This window comes from Lagenorhynchus albirostris, chromosome X, assembly GCF_949774975.1.
Source record: "Lagenorhynchus albirostris chromosome X, mLagAlb1.1, whole genome shotgun sequence".
In the NCBI taxonomy this organism is placed as follows: Eukaryota; Metazoa; Chordata; class Mammalia; order Artiodactyla; family Delphinidae; genus Lagenorhynchus; species Lagenorhynchus albirostris.
In genome coordinates this window covers 17,541,305-17,561,733 of record NC_083116.1, presented here as the reverse complement: position 1 = coordinate 17,561,733, position 20,429 = coordinate 17,541,305, and the positions used below count along the sequence as shown (strand labels likewise).

General features: G+C 40.9%; 1 protein-coding gene across 1 annotated transcript; it reads right to left on the bottom strand.

Moving 5' to 3' along the window:
* Window positions 1-5,429: 5,429 nt before the first annotated feature.
* On the bottom strand, window positions 5,430-8,192 carry USP26 (ubiquitin specific peptidase 26). Its single transcript, XM_060137270.1, has one exon. The coding sequence runs from the start codon at window positions 8,190-8,192 to the stop codon at window positions 5,430-5,432; it is 2,763 nt and encodes a 920-aa protein (XP_059993253.1).
* Window positions 8,193-20,429: the final 12,237 nt, after the last annotated feature.

Sequence of the window (20,429 nt, the reverse complement as noted above, 5' to 3'; positions counted from 1 at the left end):
TGGGGTTGTCGTGTCTCCATTGTCATTTGTTTCTAGGTATTTTTTTATTTCCTCATTGATTTATTCAGCGATCACTTCGTTATTAAGTAGTGTACTGTGTAGCCTCCATGTGTTTACATTTTTTACAGATCTTTTCCTTTAATTGATATCTAGTCTCATAGCATTGTGGTCAGAAAAGATACTTGATACAATTTCAATTTTCTTAAATTTACCAAAGCTTGATTTGTGACCCAAGATTTCATCTATCCTGGAGAATGTTCCATGAGCCCTTGAGAAAAATGTGTATTCTGTTGTTTTTGGATGGAATGTCCTCTAAATATCAATTAAGCCTATCTTGTTTAATGTATCATTTAAAGCTTGTGTTTCCTTATTCATTTTCATTTTGGATGATCTGTCCATTGGTGAAAGTGGGGTGTTAAAGTCCCCTACTATGAATGTGTTACTGTCGATTTCCCCTTTTATGGCTGTTAGTATTTTCCTGATGTATTGAGGTGCTCCTATGTTGGGTGCATAAATATTTACAGTTGTTATATCTCCTTCTTGGATCGATCCCTTGATCATTATGTAGTGTCCTTCTTTGTCTCCTGTAATAGTCTTTATTTTAAAGACTATTTTGTCTGATATGAGAATTCATACTCCAGCTTCCTTTTGGTTTCCATTTGCATGGAATATCTTTTTCCATCCCATCACTTTTAGTCTGTATGTGTCCCTAAGTCTGAAGTGGATCTCTTGTAGACAGCATATATATGGGTCTTGTTTTTGTATCCATTCAGCCAGTCTGTGTCTTTTGGTGGGAGCATTTAATCCATTTACATTTAAGGTAATTATCGATATGTATGTTCCTGTTCCCATTTTCTTAATTGTTTTGGGTTTGTTATTGTAGGTCTTTTCTTTCTCTTGTGTTTCTGGCCTAGAGAATTTCCTTTATCATTTGTTGTAAAGCTGGTTTGGTGGTGCTGAACTCTCTCAGCTGTTGCTTGTCTGTAAAGGTTTTAATTTCTCCATCAGATTTGTATGAGATCCTTGCTGGGGAGAGTAATCTTGGTTGTAGGTTTCTCTCCTTCATCACTTTAAATATGTCCTGCCAGTCCCTTCTGGCTTGCAGAGTTTCTGCTGAAAGATCAGCTGTTAACCTTATGGGGATTCCCTTGTGTGTTATTTGTTGTTTTTCCCTTGCTGCTTTTAATATGTTTTCTTTGTATTTAATTTTTGGCAGTTTGATTAATATGTGTCTTGGCGTGTTTCTCCTTGGATTTATCCTGTAAGGGACTCTCTGTGCTTCCTGGACTTGATTAACTATTTCTTTTCCCATACTAGGGAAGTTTTCAACTATAATCTCTTCAAATATTTTCTCAGTCCCTTTCTTTTTCTCTTCTTCTTCTGGAACCCCTATAATTCGAATGTTGGTGCATTTAATGTTGTCCCAGAGGTGTCTGAGACAGTCCTCAGTTCTTTTCATTCTTTTTTCTTTATTCTGCTCTGCAGTAGTTATTTCCACTATTTTATCTTCCAGGTCTCTTATCCGTTCTTCTGCCTCAGTTATTCTGCTATTGATCCCATCTAGAGTATTTTTAATTTCATTTATTGTGTTGTTCATCATTGCTTGTTTCCTCTTTAGTTCTTCTAGGTCCTTGTTAAATGTTTCTTGCATTTTCTCTATTCTACTTCCAAGATTCTGGATCATCTTTACTATCATTAGTCTGAATTCTTTTTCAGGTAGACTGCCTATTTCCTCTTCATGTGTTAGTTCTGGTGGATTATTATCTTGCTCTTTCATCTGCTGTGTGTTTTTCTGTCTTCTCATTTTGCTTATCTTACTGTGTTTGGGGTCTCCTTTTTGCAGGCTGCATGTTCGTAGTTCCCGTTGTTTTTGGTGTCTGTCCCCAGTGGCTAAAGTTGGTTCAGTGGGTTGTGTAGGCTTCCTTGTGTAGGGGACTAGTGCCTGTTTTCTGGTGGATGCGGCTGGATCTTGTCTTTCTGGTGGGCAGGTCCACGTCTGGTGGCGTGTTTTGAGGTGTCTGTGGCCTTATTATGATTTTAGGCAGCCTCTCTGCTAATGGGTGGGGTTGTTTTCCTGTCTTGCTAGTTGTTTGGCATAGGATGTCCTGCACTGTAGCTTGCTGGTCATTCAGTGAAGCTGGGTGCTGGTGTTGAGATGGAGATCTCTGGGAGATTTTCGCCATTTCATATTATGGAGCTGGGAGGTCTCTTGTGGACCGATGTCCTGAATTTGGCTCTCCCACCTCAGAGGCACAGCACTGACTCCTGGCTGCAGCACCAAGAGCTTTTCATCCACACTGCTCAGAATAAAAGGGAGAAAAAGAAGAAAGAAAGAAAGAAAGAAAAAAAGAAAGAAAGAAAGAAAGAAAGTAAGTAAGAAAGAAAGAAATGAAGGAAGGAAGGAAGAGGATAAATTAAAATAAAGTAAGATAAAATAAAATAAAGTTATTAAAATAAAAAATAATTATTACGAAAAATAATTTTTTTAAAGAAAACAAACAAAAAAAAAACACGGATGGATAGAACCCTAGGACAAATGGTGAAAGCAAAGCTATACAGACAAAATCTCACACAGGAGCATACACATACACACTCACAAAAAGAGGAAAGGCGGAAAAAATAATAAATCTTGCTCTCAAAGTCCACCTCCTCAATTTGGGTTGATTCGCTGTCTCTTCAGGTATTCCACAGATGCAGGGTGCATCACGGTGATTGTGGAGAGTTAATCCGCTGCTCCTGAGGCTGCTGGGAGAGCTTTCCCTTCCTCCTCTTTGTTTGCACAGCTCCCGGGGTTCACCTTTGGATTTGGCCCCGCATCTGCATGTAGGTCACAGAAGGGCGTCTGTTCTTCACTCAGACAGGACAGGGTTAAAGGAGCCGCTGATTCGGGCGCTCTGGCTCACTCAGGCCAGGGGGAGGGAGGGGTACGGAGTGCGGGGCGAGCCTGTGGCGGCAGAGGCCGGCGTGACGTTGCACCAGCCTGAGTCACACCATGCGTTCTCCCGGGGAAGTTGTCCCTGGATCCCGGGACCCTGGCAGTGGCGGGCTGCACAGGCTCCCCAGAAGTGGGTGTGGATAGTGACCTGTGCTCGCACACAGGCTTCTTGGTGGCGGCAGCAGCAGCCTTAGCGTCTCCTGCCCGTCTCTGGGGTCCGCGCTTTTATCCGCGCCTCGCGCCTGTCTCTGGAGCTCCTTTAAGCAGCCTTCTTAATCCCCTCTCCTCGCGCACCAGGAAACAAAGAGGGAAGAAAACGTCTCTTGCCTCTTCGGCAGCTCCAGACCTTTTCCCGGACTCCCTCCCGGCTAGCCGTGGTGCACTAACCCCTTTAGGCTGTGTTCACGCCGCCAACCCCAGTCCTCTCCCTGGGATCTAAGCTCCGAATCCCGAGCCTCAGCTCCCAGCCCCGCCCACCCCGGCGGGTGAGCAGACAAGCCTCTCGGGCTGGTGAGTGCCTTTTGGCACCGATCCTCTGTGCGGGAATCTCCCCGCTTTGCCCTCCGCACTCCCGTTGCTGTGCTCTCCTCCGCGGCGCTGAAGCTTTCCCTCTCCGCGGCTCCGAAGCTTTCCCCCTCCGCCACCTGCAGTCTCTGCCCATGAAGGGGCTTCCTAGTGTGTGGAAACCTTTCCTCCTTCACAGCTCCCTCCCACTGGTGCAGGTCCCGTCCCTATCCTTTTGTCTCTGTTTATTCTTTTTTCTTTTGTCTACCCAGGTACGTGGGGAGTTTCTTGCCTTTGGGGAGGTCTGAGGTCTTCTGCTAGCGTTCAGTAGGTGTTCTGTAGGAGTTGTTCCATGTGTAGATGTATTTCTGGTGTATCTGTGAGGAGGAAGGTGATCTCTGCGTCTTACTCTTCCGCCATCTTCCCCCTCCTATCTCTAGAGGGCATTTTTAAACTTTCCCACACCACTGAATACCGGTTCACCTCTTTAAGGCTATTCAGGATTAAGAGCATCAACAAGCTCTTGGATTAATACAGCTGTACTAAAACTGTACCCCATACACAAGGGGACACACCCATTTTGGTAAAGGTGGGACTGAACGTTCATTCCTTTTATATGATGTGAGAAATCCTCTTAGTACAAGTCATTTATTAATAACAAAGGTACAAGGCATTACAGACTCACTGCCTCAAAGACAGCAAAAGGCTAAATTACAGAGAAGGCACGAGCTTAATATCAGAATTACTAAATCCCTGAATGACATGAATTACAGAATATGACCACCTCAGGATCCATCAGGCTTTTAACCAGAATCAGATCATATCCAGGCACAAGTTTTTTGACATTGTATCAAATCAGTAACAAGACTTTCAAATCCTACAAGTACACTTTAAAGCATTCATTGTTTATTAATTCAGGGAATAAGGCCACCATACTGTAAGTTACAGTTATGTAAACAAATTTGGAATTAGTCTTATAATGTTGAGTGAAGATTGTCCAAGGCTTCAGATGAAGTTCTGGTAATCAATGTTCCTTTTAGGCAATTCAAGTGCCCCTCTGATAAGACCAAAATGGCATGGTGGGCTTAGATCACCAAGAACTCTTTGTTAGCAGACAAACAGGAAAAGGTGTTCAGTTTCTTGAAGGCAAGTCAACTTCCCTATCCTCAAGGTTTAAACTTGATGGTATATAGCTCCTTTGGCATTGAGGAAAAGAAGGAATTTAGCAAACAATTTGGAGACTTGATATGGTGTTCAGTCTCATCTATGTATGCCCAGGAGGATTCATAAACTACCAGCTTCATTTAGTATTTATTGCCAAGACCCCAGCAACTATTGTCTCATTGCCAGGGGCTCAGCAAGTGGTTTTTTCATTTGTTTTGCCAGGACTTCAGAAACTATTTTTTCCCATCAAATCACTGAGTATGCTCATCAGAAGAATAATTGTGTGTGCCTGTTTTGATCATAATAAGTATACGAAGGAAAAGCATACATGAATATAAGAAACAAAAAATGCAATGAAACCTCTTTACAAAACGTAAACAACTGAAACATACAACAGCACCAAGATACTTTACTCACTACAAAAGTGTTGCTCCATCAGTTTGCAGCCTCCCTCCCCAGAGTTTCTGAATCAGTGGGTCCATGGTGGAATCAAGAAATTGCATTTCTCACGAGTCCTTCCATGTTCCTTATGGTACTGGTTTGAGGACCACACTTAAAGTCCACAGCATTAGAATGTGGAAAGCACAGTTCTGGTCTAGTAGGAAAGATGAATTTTTATCAGCTGGAACTGTGGGGTTGAGGTTTTTGTATCAGGGTTAGAACAGAGATTTATTTCTAAGTAAGTAATTATTTATTTATTATACTAAGTAAGTAATTTATTTATTTCTAAGTAAGTGTTTCTGCTTAACTTTGGTTGTAGATGCTAACTGCCTCTTCATGTTTAGCTAGAGTTCAAAGTTTTCCTTCCAAGTGATAGTCAAAGATGTTAAGGAGATGTATGTGAGTCAGAGGCTACTTCTTTTACTACTTCTGGGTCTACTTTGACTACTGCTTCCTTTGTGCTATGAGGCTGGGAGTTCTCTTTCCTTCCCAACAGCTCTTCAAAGATCTCATTGTGCATGTAAAAGAAGATGTACCCGGTTTGAAGCCTAGCCTCCTGCACTGGGGCCTCTTGGGTACTTGATACGTTTAGATCACTGTAAGAGAACCACACTTGCCTGTCAAAGTTGTAGGCATCGCTGACATAGTGTCCGGTGTTAGGCGTCTTTCCAATATGGCTGATAATACCAATGAGCCGATAGTCATGACTATCTCTCATCTCCGCTTCTATTTTTGGTTTCCTGGCTGAAGATTTTGTCTTCGCCACATCTGAAGAGCCCTTTCTTCCAGAATATTTATTGGAACCCAAGACACCTCGGGAACTCACCTTGGTTCCCTGGAAATTTAATTGCGTAGGTCTGCATTTATCTGTGTGCCACTGGGCATCGGGGCCTGAAAGGCTCCGAATCAATAGAAGACCAAGGTCTTGTTCAAAGAGTCTTATCCCTCCACACTGCTGGGTCTCTTCAGGCACTTGGTAAGATTCTTCTGAAATTCTGGGTTTTTTACCTTTACAAAATTCTTCGGTGGTCTCAGGCATGCTCTCAAAATCTGCAGATATATTGGTTCTCTTGTATTTATTTCCTTTTCGACTTTTAGCCACTTTGTGATATGTATCTGGGCTGCTGGTGGGTGTACCTTTCAGAGAAAGGGAGCTGTCTTCCAGATTCCTCATTAAGCCTACTGCTAATAGCTCTCTTGCAATGGCTGCTCTATGTCTTAAGTTTACCAATGTGGACTCTATTATATTTAGTTTAGAATCTTCTCCCAGGTCTCCTTGCTGCTGCTTGAAGCTTGAAGCTTTATGAAGAGTCTGGCATGTTTGTGGTTCAGACTCTTTTTCTGATCTAATGTGTGGAGCCAAAGAATCCTTGGATTCTGAGGTCTGCTTTGTTGAAGCTGTCGATGAACTGATGGCTTCAGAGTTCATCTTCTTAAAGAGTTCTAAGACTTGGAAATCAGTAAGAGGTGCATTCTTGCTTAAGGGAAGCGGTGGTTTGGTAGTTTCATTGCAATGGGAAGATAACTTTAAGTATTTGGAAATAATGACTTTTTGGTCATCCTTCCTTAAGGACCCAGACTCACTAAATTTATAGCGTTTCAGATGCACAATAAGGACCCTGGGTAGCCTACTGAATTTATGCACTGCAACAGAACTCCTGTGCTTACACGTCTCACATTTATACTCAAGCTCTTCTGCTTCAAAGAAAAGATCAAAACTAGATTGAATAGACAAGGGACGTGCTTTTTCTCTCTGGGGAAGACTGACCGAAAGTGAATTGTTTGCCTCTGCCTTAAGGACAATTTGCCCACAGGATTTGCAACTAGTTGAGCGCAGCAACTCGAAATCAAAATTACTGGCGACAGGGCAAACAAGCACCTTGGTGTCAGCACTACCAGCAGAAACCTGCTGAGGTGAATTTCCTTCCTCAGATTCAATCTTAATCTTCCGAATTGTGTTTAATTTTCTCATGTTTTGTTTAATCTGATCTAAACAATGACCTAAAAACTCATACGCATCATTCTGCGCGTTGTCAGAGAATATCTCTGCAACTGCTGAAATGGTGTTTTTAAAATTCACAAGTAACTTCTCCTTGATTTTTATGTTATAAATATCTTTCAAAACAAGCAGCTGTACCAAGCGTATGCTAAGGGCATCAAGGGGAGTTTCACCCTGTAAGAAGTCCTGATTGAGTAAATCATTAGCAAATGATGGAATCGAAAGTAAGGACTGTAAAACTGCATTCATGTAACAGGTGTTTCCCAAGTTGGGGAAGCCTTGATATAGTTTCTCTGAGTAAAAGTCAAAGATCATCTGGAGTTTGCCCCACTCTGGGTCATCCTCACCGTACTTCAACTCTGACAGAAATGCCAAATATATTTTCTCAGACACTCTTTGGAGAAGATCACTGACATCTAGGTAATGTTTTCCACTAAAATCGATCTTGAACGAAGGTCCAAGTTCAAATTCCTTATTCTGTTTTAACCCTTTTAATATTAATTCTCTCTGTTTGCGGCTTACATATCTCAAGGGGTACATCTTTGATACCGTTCCTTCCGAACAGGTATCCTCTTGCAGGAAAATCTTATTCATCTCTGAGCCAGATAATGGCCTCCTCTTCCCATATTCCTTTTCTAATAACTCTTCACAGGTAAATGTTGACAATTCTGATGCACACAAAGGCATCTCCTTATCATCAGGTGTTTCATTTCTTTCTTTCTCAAATGACTGACTACTTGACGTCTTACGTATTTTGTGAGATGCAGTTTTGCCACCTGCCTTCTGTGTTGTTGTACTGGCAAAGATACTCCCATCCCTATCAGGTCTTACGGGTGGTTGAGGATGGACTCTATCCAGGAACTTCTTCAAATTTTCGGCATCTCCGGAGGATAATTTTTCAATAATCAATAAGTCATTAGTCTGTAAACGTAAATGCAGATAATTTTGGTCTTCTCCAGAGGGTCTAAGGTCGATGTCTTCAATATTATTACTTAGCTGAAAACTTGCGTATGCTCCAGTATTGAAATAGACAACCAATATAACATTCCTCTCTCTTTCCACTATTTCAATGCATGCTTCTCTCACTTTGGACACCTTAGTTTTCTTGCTGCCTATTCGGACCAAACCACGTACCATTACAGCAGCCATGATTTCTTTACAAATAAAATTCACTTATCCTGAATTATCGACAATCTTAAAGTTTCAATTTGTTGGCTAATTCGCCTCTGGAGACAACACCAAGGAAATAGTTCTTTAGTTCTCTATGTAGAATGATCTTAGTGATAAAACCAATATGCTTCGAGAACTGTCCACGGTTGAATGAAGGCAGAGTCTTGATTCCCGAAGCAAGACCGCTACTGTAAAGAAAATCAAGAAAAATTATTTAAGCTATCAGAGAAATGCCTGGATAGAACTCAAACTCTACTCCCATACACTAAATCTTCTTTCCACTGCAATACTAGACTCCATTCTGATTAATTTCCACACTTCAACTGAAATCGTTAAACACTTGGAAGACTTTCAGTACACAGCTGAAGAGCACAATGAACAGTGTCTCAAGCGTATGTGTATATATATATATATATATATATATATAATATGCTAATCCTCCTGTCATAGAATGACCCCACGAGGCAAGCACAATAAGTGAATAAGAAAGTGAGAGGCCCTATGCAGCCCTCAACCCAATAACAGATGGAGAGCTCAATCTACCTCCTTCCAAATCCTGTTATGTTCCTTTCTTTCATGTGGCACCAGGGTAATAAGTCCACACATTCTGCCCCATGTGGGGTGAGGGCCTAACTACCACTGCTTAAAGCAGGTATCGAAGAATTGGCTAACTCCAGCTCTGGCCACAGGGTCCACATAACCTGAGCTAGCTCCCTGTACTCAAAGCCAGCCGGGAAGGATCAGGTGTACTTAATCACTCAAAATTTAAAATTTCTGAATAACTCTGTAGTGAACCAATCTGAATTAATGAATAGCTTAACACTTAGCACTACAAATGTTTATGTGAGAAAGCATATGTCCAAGAATTGATTGGAAGTTTTTTCTCCTGCATAGTTAAATATTCTTCCTGAATCTTGTCTATGTTATTAACTTGCTCAGCAAACCCTGTCTTTATGAATAATACTAAATGAAACTTCTGCTCAATCCCTATCCAAATTATCAAAACCTCAAAACTGGTGGAGCATACATTAATGAGATTTTTGTTTTATCAAGTATTTTATCTATCAACCTACGTTCAGTAAAGTAGGGATTGCACCCATCCACATAAAAAAAGTGCATATACGTCCAAGTGAGAGAATGATCATATTTATCATAGTGGAAACGAGGCCCTAAAAACTTTCAAGCACCACAGCAAACTCGAGTGTCTGGATTATTTATAGTTCACTCTCCTACTATAGATGCTATGTAAGAGTTTATTTCCTCTCCACAAAAAAGGTCTTAATTGCTCCTATTTCAACCACTTGAGAGAACCTATACAACCCCAGAACAACTTCTAGTCTGCATTTAAAAATTCTGTGATCCCAGCTGATCTGTATTTATCAAAAATTGTTGTCCATTCTTTCTAATGATAGCTGAAATAATCTAGACCCTCATGGCATTTCCACTCTCTGCTTTCAAAAACACAGTTAAGAGACAAGTGTTTCCAAAACAATGGCCCTATTTGTTATACCTTCTTCCCAGTTCAACCTGCTTACATTTCATTCCAGAATTAAGGAGACTTCTTTGAACCCACTGATCATATGGGCAGTGAAGATTAAGAACCATATTGCTGATGCACAGTTGAGCAGTCTAACCACTGCTCACTTCCTGGCACATTTTAAGCTTAAATCCCCTTTCTTGATTCTGCCTCATCACTCAAAGGCTTTTAGGGCTTCCTTTGATTGTTAGCTTTTTGTGAAGATTTTAAACTAAAATGTATCTGTTCTCTCAAACTCCACTGGAGAGAACTTTGTGACTATTCTATGTAGCCTACACCAGATTCAAAACATATGGATGACGACTGCATTCAAAAGTTATGAAAGCCAAGGTACTTTTCTCTCATTTTACCCACAAACTCAGTCCAGTAAGTTTGATTGATCACCTACTAGCACAACACACTGGGCTAGCTGCTGATCTCAAAGTATAGCCAGAAACTCATAAAGTTGCACTACTCGTATCAGATTTGGAGGCATGACCTATGGTGTCAAGAAGCTGGCCATAAGGTAAAAATACTCCTGGTAGAAATGTCTGCTTTGTTGTTAATTTACTAATTCACTTTACATTGATCTTCTTGGTCACTGAGTATTTGCTGAGCATCTGCCCTATGCTGATTATGATTTCCTGAGTGTCTGCTCCGTGCCAGGTATTGTGGTCAGTGCTCTCAGGGACAAAAGGATGTGAACACTCAATGTACCTAAACAATTTAGACTCTAAATGTCACTGTGTAAACACCACAATTGAAAAGGGCCTTGCTTCCAGTGGGAGAATCTGGGAAAATATCCTTTCACTGCCATTTTCTGGAGCTTGACACATACTCAGGGTGGGAGCAGTGTTTTGTAAAAGAGAGGGTCTCCTGGACTGAGATTTCTCAAGCCGTACCCACAATTCTGCAAAATGATGAGGCTTAACCTCATCTTTTGCAGGGAAAACAAGAAACTGGCCCTTGGAAAGCATGCCTACAAACTTGAGAACCCAGAAACCCAGGTTATTAATTCTTTAGTAAGATAATTTAATGAGTACTTGTGAGCCTTTTATTTACCCTCTGGATCCTATATTTCCACCATTCATGCTTTCATTATTTCAAGAATTAGAAAAACCTGAAAACCAATGAGAATACACCTTTCAAATTTGAATATGCATTTCTCATTCCCAAAGCATTCATTACAAAAGGAGAAAATCTGGAGGTAGTTACAGCCTGGAGGCAGGTGAATAAACCCAGAAGGCCCTTTAGGCTCAGTGACTATGAGAAAGTAACATCTCTATGTCAGATCTCTTCCACTGACATCTGGTTACAACTGTAATTACCTATATAAACTCAAGTATGTGTTTATTTCCCTGAATAGGTGGGGGTGAAGGTATAGAAGGTGGTTTGGTACAAGTGATGAGCTTTAATTATCATGTTATTTTACAGCTTCTTAAGTTTGAAAACATTTGAAGTGAGAGAACAAAGATAAACCTAGCATATGGTGAGAAATCCTGCTCAGTTATTCAAGCAAGCCTCACTGGATAGAAATGATGAAGGACCCATGAGGTGATATGCTAGCCGCTGTATGCACTAAGTAGAAAAGACGGGGCCAGATAATTACCATAGAGGTTTCCAATAATTTCTGGGTATCTCCACAAAGGCCAGGCAAGAGCTCTGAAAAACCCAACAACTTCAACTCACACTTATTTTAAACTAAACATAGTTTAGTGACCTTGGATAAGCCAAATATGCTATCGGGGCCATTAAACTAACTGGAAAACGATCATCTAAGCTTCTTTTGGGGACTCCATGCTATGAGACTATGATTCTAGGTAGAATATACTTAATAAGCACACCGAATTTCCCAAGACAGAGCAAAATGAAAGGTATTTTCCCCACCAATTAGATGACATGTATTGAATCTGGGCTTGGAAACTATGGTTACCATACAAAAAATATTGTTATGAATATGCTGGTTTTGGCAAATGGGAAGAGGGGATTCTCAAAACCCAACAAGCATTCATTATCCATTCATTCTTGAAACAAACTTGTATGGCATACTAGCAAGCATTGTATTAAGCACTAGCTATAGAAGAATAAAAAGAATTTTTAAAAATCCCAAGCTTTCATAAAACTTTCATTCTAGCAGGGGGATAATAATATACAAACATAAAATATATAGAATACCAGATGGTGGTAACTGCCAAAGAAAACATCAAGCTAAGGGAACAGGGTGTGCCAGTGCTGACGGGGATGTGCTTGCTGCCTTACAGGGTGGCTGGGAAGGCCTGACTGATAAGGATGTCTTGAAGGAAGTGAGGAAGCAAACACTGAGATGCGGGGTGCTCCAGGCAGGAGGGAGAATAAATAACAAGGCCCTCAGGTGGGAGTGTGCTTGACACGTTAGAAACAGAAAGCAGACCAGCTTGGCTGGAAAACAGTGAAGAAATTTCAAGAGAAAGAAGGTGTGGACGTTTTGTAAACCAACCAACCAGGAGAATGAATGGACTAGTAACCTTGCTGAGCAGCACAAAGGGTCCACTTAAGGCTAGTGACCATGAATGTACAGCGAAACCAATCAGCATGCTTGTCTTCTTCTCCAGCTATACTCAGCTGCCCAGCTGCCATGGTGCAGATGTGTAATAGGCAGAGCCTTGAATTTAACTTTGCTGAAGATTTTGCCATTCATAAATAGCCAAGTAAGAGGGAAAAGGGAGGTGAAGGTGTCAGAAGGGAGTGATTATAAATATAGACCAGAAAGGGTGAAATGGGGGTGGAGAACAGAAACACAGAAAGGCCTAAATCTCAGGAAATACTGGGGGTGGGGTAGAAGCATCAGGGGACCCGGGGTTCAGCTCCCATTTCTGTAGCTGTACTTCTGCCCCCTGCTTCTAAGCAGCTGTCGACAGCTTGTAGGCTTCCTTCTCCTAATCTCCTCCCACCTTCTTTTTGGTTCTTCTGTTCATTCTCCCCCGGCCCCAAAGCTGGAAGTAACTAATGGGAATGGGGCTGGAGAGATGAATGTTAAAGAGTATGTGGACAGGGTTAGAGGCAGGCATGATCAGATGGGGGAGGGGAAGGGGGAGGGGAAAACCATCCCCTCTCTTTTTTCACCCTCCCAAGTCTGGGTTAAAGGTCAACACATCAAGAGGCGCGTTCCCTCTAGGGCATTAGCAATTAAATCCTGTCATTATGTTTGGCCCCAGCTTCTGTGTGCATGGCTTTTCAAAATGATTGGATCAGGGCAGATTCTGCTTCTTTCTCTGTTTAAAGGTGCATTTCTGCACTCAGCAAATGTCCGAGTCATTGTATAGCAGAGAAATACCATTATTTTGCCTCTTGACATGCACTGCACATAAATCTCTCCATAGGAGGTCTGGACCAAAATGGGAAGAAATCTCTAGACTAGCAAATTGTTCCCATGAACTAGTCAAGCTTTGAACCTTTTCTCAGAGACAGAGTTGGCGGAGCTTTTTTGTTGTTGTTGCTTTTCATTCTTTTAAAATGATTATGTTAGTATTATTAATGACATAGTTGATTAGGAAAACAGAATGCAGGTTATTTTCCAGAAGTTAAATATGATTTCATTAAGAAAGAAAGCTCTTTCATGAGAAAGTGCATACTTGTTACATTGAAACTATGATAAATGAGGCTTTCTGGAAATTAATTCCTTTACTCCTATTGTAACTCTCCTACTATTTTATAGCCCTTTCTGCTAAGTATCACATTCATTTCCTTATTTACTTAACTAACCAAAATATTTGTTGATAACGAGTCAACTATGGACATCGACTATGGACAAGATCCAAAGATGAAGTGATAAAGTCCTCCTGACCTCAGATAGGTTGTAAGACAAATACACCACAACATGGCAGCACGAGGAAAACCTATTAAGTCAAATTCAGTTAGTGTTACATAAGAGTCCATGTGTTTTTTGCCATCTCAGCTTCTTACAGCATTTCTTTTCTGCCTGAAGTTCCCAAATAATCTCCCAATTTTTGTCTTAGTTCTACTCTTCCTTTTAAGACCTAGTCCAAGTCTCACTTCATTCAGAATGATTGCCAGACCTGATTTTTCCTGCCTCAGAATTCACAAAGCATTCACTTTTTAAAGACTGTCACTTAGCCTACGCTACCTTGCATTGCTGCTTCATATGAACCGACGACAAAGTTAATAGATGTTGGAGAACATGAGTTTGTTTTCAGTCAGTGTGGAGTGAAACTTTCCCTCCTAAGGGAAATCATAAAGTTGGAAAAGTAGGAGTCCTTTAAGGGTTGGGATCAAAGACTTATAACTTTCCTTAAGAAAACAGTGTCCAAAGTTTTAAAATGAGGGCTGGCAGGGCAGGAAGGGGGTACAATTAAATGGGCTGGAACTGTTATTAGAACATCAAACTGACTATGACATGAAGAGACCAGGTTAAATGAGACAGGAGACTGGACAGGTGAACACTACCATCTATCAAGTTTCAAATGCACACACACTTTAATGAAGCAATTCTATTATGGCTTTGTCCTATAGATATAATTGCAAAACTGTGTAAATCTTTTAAACAATCAGTATATTTAACTTATATAATTTTTAAAATGACCTATAAAATGACTTTCCCTCTTCTTCTGCGATATCTGCAAAGGTGCAAAATCAGTAGAAAGAACCACATTATATAAGAATTGCTACACCTGTGAAGAATATCTATGGTTATCAAATGTAATTTGAAGTGAGGAAAGTCATTAATAGGGAGCGCTGTGGCATTTCCCCTACTCCCACATGGAAGTCAAGTGTGGAATAGGAATTAAGATTGTGGAATTGTTTCCAAAAGAGATGTGTGACTGCATCTCATATCCTGACTGCATACTTATTAAGCAGCCAGAATGTTTAAGTCCAAACTCATATGCTAGAGTATGAGAGACTTGGGAAAACTTGACATGTTTACTCTGGAGGTGGAACGGCAAAGAAACCAGTGCCTGACTCAAGCTGAGAAGTCAGGATACAGAATGAAGTGGCCCCTATGACGGGGCAAGAGGAGGCTGCAGTGAAAGCAAGTTCCACTTGCTCTATTTGGACAAGAAACTGTACAAGATTCGATGTATTAAGTGGCAGATAACTGGACTACAACCTCATGAGGAAAATCATCCCAAACAAACTGTCTGCCAGAAAAAGGTGATCCTCCAGGAAAGATTCTCTTGGATACACTGCAGGAAAGTAGGAAATGAGGGGAGAAATCACAAAAGATTAGCTGGGTTCCCTAGTTCTTTCCTGTACAACAAATAGCAAAGTCCCATCCCCAAAAAGCTTTGAGGAAATACTTTTAGGATACTTAGTGGAGTGGATTCTGCTGATGTGGATCAAGCAGGATGTTTTTGGCCTCACATGACACAAGGGGGAGCTATAGCATTTTTCTTTCCAAGGTAAGGAGGGCAGCAATTCAACACATCTTCAGCTTAGTTAAGGATACACATGACACAGTCAGGCCTAGTAAGAGCTCTGAGGGAAATTTACAAAGCCCTTTTGGGGAAAACGAACTCAAAAATGTATTAAATGCCACAAGTGCTGGAATTAAAATCCCTTATAATACCTTCAAAACACCAATTTGTCTTATCTGAAGGATCAGTTCCCTGAACAGGAGAAATGCAGTTGCCTTCATTTGTTCATTGTTTTATTTTAACTTGTCTGGAAATATCCTTAGGAATGAATTCCCAAAAGCTAAATCATACCTCTAACCCCTAAAAAACTGATTCTCATTCATCTCCCTACTTAAGCGGTCCCTCATTCTGCATACCAGCTTTTTTTCCTCTTTGCTGCCATTAACAAAAGCGTGTGTGTGTGTGTGCGTGTGCATGTGTGTGTGTGTGTGTGTGTGTGTGTGTGTATGAGAGAGACAGAGAACTCTTAAAAAAAAATCAAAGTCAGTGCTCCCGCTTCCAGGGTCTCTAACCTATTGTTTGAAAAAACAGAGCTCTGCTCGCAGCTCAGTCATCCTGGAAGGAAAAGGAACTCACAAAGCTCAAATGAGAAAATGAGCAGCTTCTCTGGACTTGCATCCTTGAACAGCATCCCTAGAGTCCAACAAACCACCTCATTCCTTCTTTCCCTACTGATACTTCAGTGATGTTTATGTGGTGCTAACGGAGGACATCCTCAAAGTAAAGAAGCTCTGCCCCAAAATATGAGTTCATTTATAAAAAAGCACAGACAAGAAAACCTGCCACCTTGCTTCAGAGGGCCTAGAAACCTTCAAAATGTGTAACTGAATCACTATGCTGTACACCTGAAACTAACACAACATTGTAAATCAACTCTACTCCAATTAAAAAGCGGGGGGCAGGGAGTGCTGAACTTCACCCAATGACTCTGCTTTCATTTTCCATCCACAGGACTATGACAAAATGGGTAAGTCTTTACTTGCCCTGAATGAACCCTTAAAGAAAAAGGAAGACATGACTAGCCAAGCAGCAGTATAGCCTTTAGCATGAAACTCTAGGTTACCACTCAAACATTCTAAACTCATAACCAACAATCAAGGCATACATAGCTCAAACGTTACCTCCCTCGTGAATTTGTCCATCATTCTCCCAACCTAGTGGTATTCCTCTTCCCTCAACTCTTACGTCTTATCTCTGTGAACTTTAAAATACATAAGCACCTGATGGCAGGCAGGGCACGTGTACTCCCCCAGTACATAGGTGCTGAGAACCAAAAGTATGTACCCCATATAGCTTACTATCTACATTACCATGAGTCTACTATTCCACTATTTTCATCAGTATGACCTTACTATTCAAAAAGACTTTGCCCAGGAAGATACAAGTTGCAAACAGCTTTACTGTTCATTCCACAACTCTTCAATAGAAAGCACTGACTGACAGTTTATAGCCTTAGACTTTTTGAACCTCTTGCCTCCAAAGCCCTGTTGTGCCATGCCCACCTATTCTAAACCACTGTATCATGATTTTTACCCAATCATAATCGAGCTCCCCTACAGTTAGGACAGACTTCAATGTCTCAATATCCCAGCCTTTCCTTTCCTAACCTAAAACACCATTAGACCCTGTCAGTATGGCTTTCTCCCTTACAGTGGTAAGCAATAAACTCAGCTAGCTTTTTCTTGGCAACAGGTTGTTCCAGCGATATTTTGGGGAGCCAGATTTCAACATGCCCAGTTGATAAATGTCGAATCAAGTAATTAATTCACAGGGTGAAATGATGGGTTGGTTTGGATTTGGCTAGCATAGGGTAACTGTACTGTAAAAAGAGTTCTTACTTTGGGGTTGACTTTGAAACCATTGAAACAGATTTGGATTTGACTGTTAAAATATCCTTATTTTCATAATTACACCTTTATGGGTTTTACTTTTCCATGCCTTTTACTGGACATGTGAGAGTACATATGATAAAGCCCACATACTCTAGAGCAACCCTACAGTGACAGAGCTGCTTTCTTTTCCTTACAGCCGACTTGCTTCTGCTCGACAAGCAGAACACCTTTGGAACTTGGGGAAGCACCTCTGCTAACTTCTCAGAGGAGCTGCTGGATAACTGCAGGCTCCTGCTGGATGTGCCACTCACTATATAAGTGTGGAGACTCAAAGAAGCAAATAAAAATAGATTTATGACAGCAGGTTGATCAATAACACATTGATTTACTCAGTGCCTCCTGAGGAAGGTCAGAATTCATTAGAATTCCCTTGGGAACTTGCAATTTTCTCATAGAAAGAGACCATGAGTTGTACTGGGCATTTTGTACTGCAGTAGTTTTCAGCAATTTCCAGTGCATTTTTTCATTTGTGCTGACAGGGTGACATATTTAATGATTTCCAGACTCTGAGGGGCAGGGATATTTCCCATACAGTATCATAACATTTGTACCACAAAACCTTCTCCAAACTCCCCATTTCCAAATGAGGAAAATAAGCCTGTGGGTAAATGACTTGCTCAAGAGCACAAATTCCATTATATTCTTTAAATATCAGTGTACATGCTGTCAAAGCACACAACCTCATAGCTAAGACCTGAACTCAGATTCTCCACGGATTACCTGTGTGGCATTTTCCCAAGACACAGTAAGGATTTCCATTTACATCTTCTGGATATGTGAAAACAAAGAAAGTACATATCTAGAAGTAATCAATATCTTCCCAACCTTATGCTGGTTACTTACTTCCTTACTGAAGGCTTGAAAAACATGCCCAGAGACTGAATGAACCCGGGGAATGAGTTATGTGAAAAGTTGGATTTCTTTGGTATGAAAACAATGAGGCTGATGTTCAAGAATACTGGACATGTCCTAACTCATGCGATAGGGTGGGCTACTGCCAAGTATTTGATTTTCGGTGTTATGGTTTTTTCGTTATAAAAAGGGGCTTAGAAATGAAGGCCTGCTACCAGAGGGGGATGTTTACTCTTCCTGAGATGCTAACTTTCACCCCTGGCTATAGCTGCAATGTGATTAATGATGGATAATTGAGGCAGCACAAACCAACTTAATTTATATTAAGAAATCAAGAATGACAGCAATAAACCAGATAATGTGTTCATATACTTTTAGATAAATAATAAAACACTCAGTTTAATATTTTCCATTGACTATGTGTGGAATAGCCCAGTTAAATAAATAATGACAAAAAAAAAGAAATTCAAATACATGGCCACTCTTATTTGTTTCTTTCTTTTAAAAAAAAATTTATTTATTTATTTATTTTTGGCTGAGTTGGGTCTTCGTTGCTGCACACGGGCTTTCTCTAGTTGCGGCGAGCGGGGGCTACTCTTCATTGCAGTGCGTGAGCTTCTCATTGCAGTGGCTTCTCTTGTTGTGGAGCATGGGCTCTAGGTGCGTGGGCCTCAGTAGTTGTGGCACGCGGGCTCAGTAGTTGTGGCTCACAGGCTCTAGAGCGCAGGCTCAGTAGTTGTGGCGCACGGGCTTAGTTACTCCGTGGCATGTGGGATCTTCCCGGACCAGGGCTCGAACCCGTGTCCCCTGCATTGGCAGGCGGATTCTTAACCACTGCGCCACCAGGGATGCCCTCTTGTTTCTTAATTATTTCTAATATTCCCTATTTTTCTAACTAATGCCTTTTCTTTTGTTCCCCTCTATCACCCATGGCTATTTACACATGCTTTAAACCAGATGCTTCCATTTATATCTAGCTATTACATAGAATCTAGCTGATAGTAGCCTACCTTCTCTTTATTACTCTTACAACATCTTAGCTTCTGTACTTTTCTCTTCCATCCTAGCCCTTCTCTAGGCTGAGGATCTAAAAAGTTTTTTAAAGGGTATGCCTCTAGCTACTCCTCGTTCATTTCTTTAAGCCTCAGAAACATGAGATTTTACCTTCTGGTTTATTAAAGGGGCAATGCATTTTAGCCATCACAGAAAGTAAAACAGAATTAAAGCTAAAACAGATTTCTTCAACGTCACCGCAATTCTCACCTACTCTCAACCGACTTCCTTATAGTCATTTAGGCCCTTGCTATACTGAAATGTTAAGTGGCTCCATGAATGATGAATGAAAACACTGCAGAGTACCCATGTCAGCATTTTCAACCACTCATATACACACTAGAGCACAGAAGGACAACAAAATATAGGTATAATTTCTTGAAAATGCGAAGCAATATTAAGCAGAGTGACAGAAATGTACAGAAAGCCGTGCTGTCTACTTAAAAGAATACTGATCTGAACATTAGGAGACCAGGTGTCTGGTCTCTGCTTCGCTACGAACCAACTCTGAGAACTGGGAACTAACTATCCCTTCACTGACCCTATTTCATCTAGTACAGCACTAGGCAACAGAACTTTCTGCGGAGGTAGAGATGTACTATATCTGTCCTGTCTAGTATGGCAGCCACCAGCCACATGTGGCTATTGAACATTTGAATGTGGCTAATAATACTGAGGTCCTGAAATTTTAATTGTACTTAAGCTGAAATAGCTACAGGCAGCTATTAGCTACCATATGGGACAGCACAGATAAGGTGACTGTAGGCATAGCTTAATACCTTGCCAGTTCTGGAAATTCTATCATGATATTTATTTCCATGTGGCTTTCTAATCCGCCTTCCAGACTGTTGAGGACATTTGACACAGTTGTCAATAGACAGTAGCAGGCGTGTACTGAGTTTGTGTACCTGATAAAAAAGAGAGATGCCTGGAAAGACCTATTTTGCCATTCAACATTCACACTTTCCCTTTTTACCAACTGAATACAAATTTGACAGCTAGAATAAGGAAGGCTTCCTATCTCATGAAACAACAGTATGAAGATGAAAGCTGCAGTAGAAGCCTTGTTAGTTCCAGGAGACAACAAGTATGAAGATGAAATACAACCAGAAATGAAGAGTGAAAAGATTTCTTAAGAACATGGTTCCTTGAAGATGCCATTGAGCCACTCAATAACCATCGTATTTATTTAAGCTACTGTAGTTCTGTTTTGTTACTTGCAGTTAAAAGCCCTGGACATGGAATACCGTGAGGCTTATGTCCAAAGGTTGGGAAAGGAAAAGTCGTGTTAGATTAATTGATTTGGAAAGCTAACAAGTTCAGGATGGCAGAGTAATATGAAAGACTGTAAGAGCATCGATCCTTAATGATCCGGAGCTATTACACAAGGCGTGAATTTATTACCAACACACTTTCTGTGATGTGACCCTGTAGGTGGGATTACATGCAGTCAAACGTTTTGTTACATGCAGTCAAACATGCCTAAATGACA

Bases quoted from the DNA above. Each gene is read 5' to 3' on its own strand.
- USP26 (XM_060137270.1), bottom strand. From the start codon at position 8,192: ATGGCTGCTGTAATGGTACGTGGTTTGGTCCGAATAGGCAGCAAGAAA.